The sequence below is a fragment of the Scardinius erythrophthalmus genome (genome assembly GCF_964197995.2).
Source record: "Scardinius erythrophthalmus genome assembly, chromosome: 7".
Classification (NCBI taxonomy): Eukaryota; Metazoa; Chordata; class Actinopteri; order Cypriniformes; family Leuciscidae; genus Scardinius; species Scardinius erythrophthalmus.
Genome location: NC_138227.1, coordinates 34,582,778 through 34,585,434, shown reverse-complemented (window position 1 = coordinate 34,585,434; position 2,657 = coordinate 34,582,778). Strand labels below are relative to the sequence as shown.

The following is a 2,657-nucleotide window of genomic DNA, read 5'->3' as shown; positions in this document are numbered from 1 at the left end:
CTGCTTTTAATGTTTGTGGTCAAGGCAATTGGCATGAGACCAGTGTCCATAAATAGCAAACCAAATCAAACTTTTAGGGAGCACAATGAGAAACATGACAACAAAGGATATGGTAAGGTCTTGTCACTAAACTGGCAATGTTCTACTGTTAGAGAATTTAATATTTGCCTTTTTTTCCATCTACAGACAGCCTAGCTAAAGACAATTCAAATTAACTTTCTATGTCTAATTAGCTTTCCAATGACTCAAATATAATGAAAAGAAAATCTACATAATAACTGCATATCCTTCCAGATGCAGCCACCACTGGAGAATGGGTCCAGTGTCTTAGTATTTACACTCTCTGGTCTGAATGAAACAATGGAAAACAGATTTGTCTTTTTTTCTTTCACTGCACTGTTTTATCCCCTTATGGTGTTTTGTAATGTAACTGTAATTTTCACCATCATACTACATAAGAAGCTTCATGAGCCGATGTATGTGTTTATATGTAATCTCTGCGTAAATGGACTTTTTGGCACTTCTGGATTCTATCCTAAATTCATGTATGATTTATTAGCACACGATCATGTGATTTCTTATACTGGATGTCTGATTCAAATATTTGTAATTTATTCATCTGTTGCGTGTGACTTTTCAACATTAACAGTGATGGCATATGACAGGTATTTGGCAATATGTAGACCACTTGAGTATCATTCAATAATGACCAATCAGATGGTTTTTAAATGTATCCTTTACTGCTGGCTGGCTCCATTTTTTTGCTTGTCTATTCTAATTATTTTAACATCTAGACTCACCTTGTGTGGCTCTACTATTGAAAAGTTATTCTGTGAGATTTGGGCAGTTGCAAAACTTTCTTGTTTTTCTACAACTGTAAATAATGTGTTTGGGTACATTGCTATTCTTACATATTTTGGACATACAGTATTCATATTTTGCTCATACATTCACCTCATTAGAAAGTGCATAAAGTCAATAGAGGGCAGGCACAAATTCATGCAAACATGTGTGCCACATCTGGTTTCATTGATCAGTATGGCTGTTGCTTTGCTGTTTGATGTACTGTACAGTCGTTATGGCTCAAAGAAAGTGCCTCAAGGTGTGCGTAATTTCATGGCCATGGAATTCTTACTTGTACCACCTATTTTAAATCCACTTATTTATGGACTAAATCTGACAACAGTACGCCAGCAAGTTATGAGAACGTTTTTCAAGAAACAAGTGGGAATATCTGAGTGAATATTTTATCAAGTTAAAAGACCTTATGCTTTATGTGTTTTAGAATGAGTGTGACACTTTTTTAAGAATATTTGAAATATTTAGAAGATTTATTTAATGGACATTGTTCTTTTATTATTGAGAAAATAATGAGACAATAAGTCACAAGAGGTTGCACGTTATAATGATTTCACCATGATTAAGGGGTATTTTTAGGTATGAAATGGGTAATACTTTAGAATAATGGTCCGTCATTAAGTAACTATGCAGAAAGTAATGCAGGACGAATGAGTAGTGCTACATTAATGACGGATCGGTATTCTAAAGTGTTACCATGAAATGGAGTAGATGGATTTAAACCCCCTTAGCCACTATAAAATATCTGTATTGCACAGCCTTGACAACACAACTGTTTGGAAGAACAAAAAAAGATTATAATTTTTATTTTGGGGTGAACTTTTCTTGCATTCAGGTGCACTCAGTCAATGTTTGTTCATGTAAAATAAAACATTCATATAAAGTGCTGTTCAAAATCTGTCTATGTGTGTGTATGTGTTTTGACCACAGTGTGTTTTGAAAAACTCAGACCTGTCATCATTTAGAAAATATTTTGAATACCACAATAGTCTAACGCCCAGATCACATGTTTTTGCATTTCTTTGCCTTGCATACGGTCACTCTCCCACTCACTGCCATATCATCAAATTGGGGATGCAAGGGATGCAAATAGGGCTGACAAAGACTGATAGCAAGTATATGTTTCTATAGTAATGTCCCAAAGCCGCATTAATTGTTCTAAAGTTGTGCTTTCAAATTATTAATGGCCGCTTGAGTGCAAGATACATAATTTTAAAACTGCATATAGTCTGTATTAGGGTTACAGTATTTAACGCTTAAAGGGATTGTTCACTAAAAAATTAAAATGTTGTCATCGTTTAATCACCTTCAAGTTGTTCCAAACCTGTATACATTTCTTTGTTTTGCTGAACACAAAGGAAGATATTTGATAGAATGTGGGACACTGAACAGTTTTGGGGCACCATTGACTTTTATAGTATTTTTTTCTTACTATTGAAGTCAATGGTGCCCCAAAAATGCTTGGTTTCTTCAACCAAAAAGGTAAGGTAAGGTAAGGTAAGTTATAGCACATTTCAGCAGAGCACCTTAAACCTCACATTTAAAGGTGCTTTACAAAGAAATAAAAAACATTGGAATGCAGTTTAAAAAATAAGAACAACGTTTACAAACAGATTAAATACAGGAATAAAAGTTACAGTACAGTATGGTGAATTAATTAAGAATAAGCAACATTAAAAAGATAGGTCTTCAGTCTTGATTTAAAAGAACTGAGAGTTGTTGCGGACTTACAGTTATCTGGGAGTTTGTTCCAGATATGTGGAGCATAAAAACTGAATGCTACTTCCCCCTTTTTGGTT

General features: G+C 34.2%; 1 protein-coding gene across 1 annotated transcript; it reads left to right on the top strand.

The window, feature by feature from the left end:
- Positions 1 to 294: 294 nt before the first annotated feature.
- On the top strand, positions 295 to 1,242 carry LOC308693224 (olfactory receptor 11H6-like; the record flags this gene model as incomplete). Its single annotated transcript, XM_081370016.1, has 1 exon — positions 295 to 1,242. One exon carries the CDS (start codon positions 295 to 297, stop codon positions 1,240 to 1,242), a length of 948 nt encoding a protein of 315 aa, XP_081226142.1.
- Between the last annotated feature and the right edge of the window lie 1,415 nt (positions 1,243 to 2,657).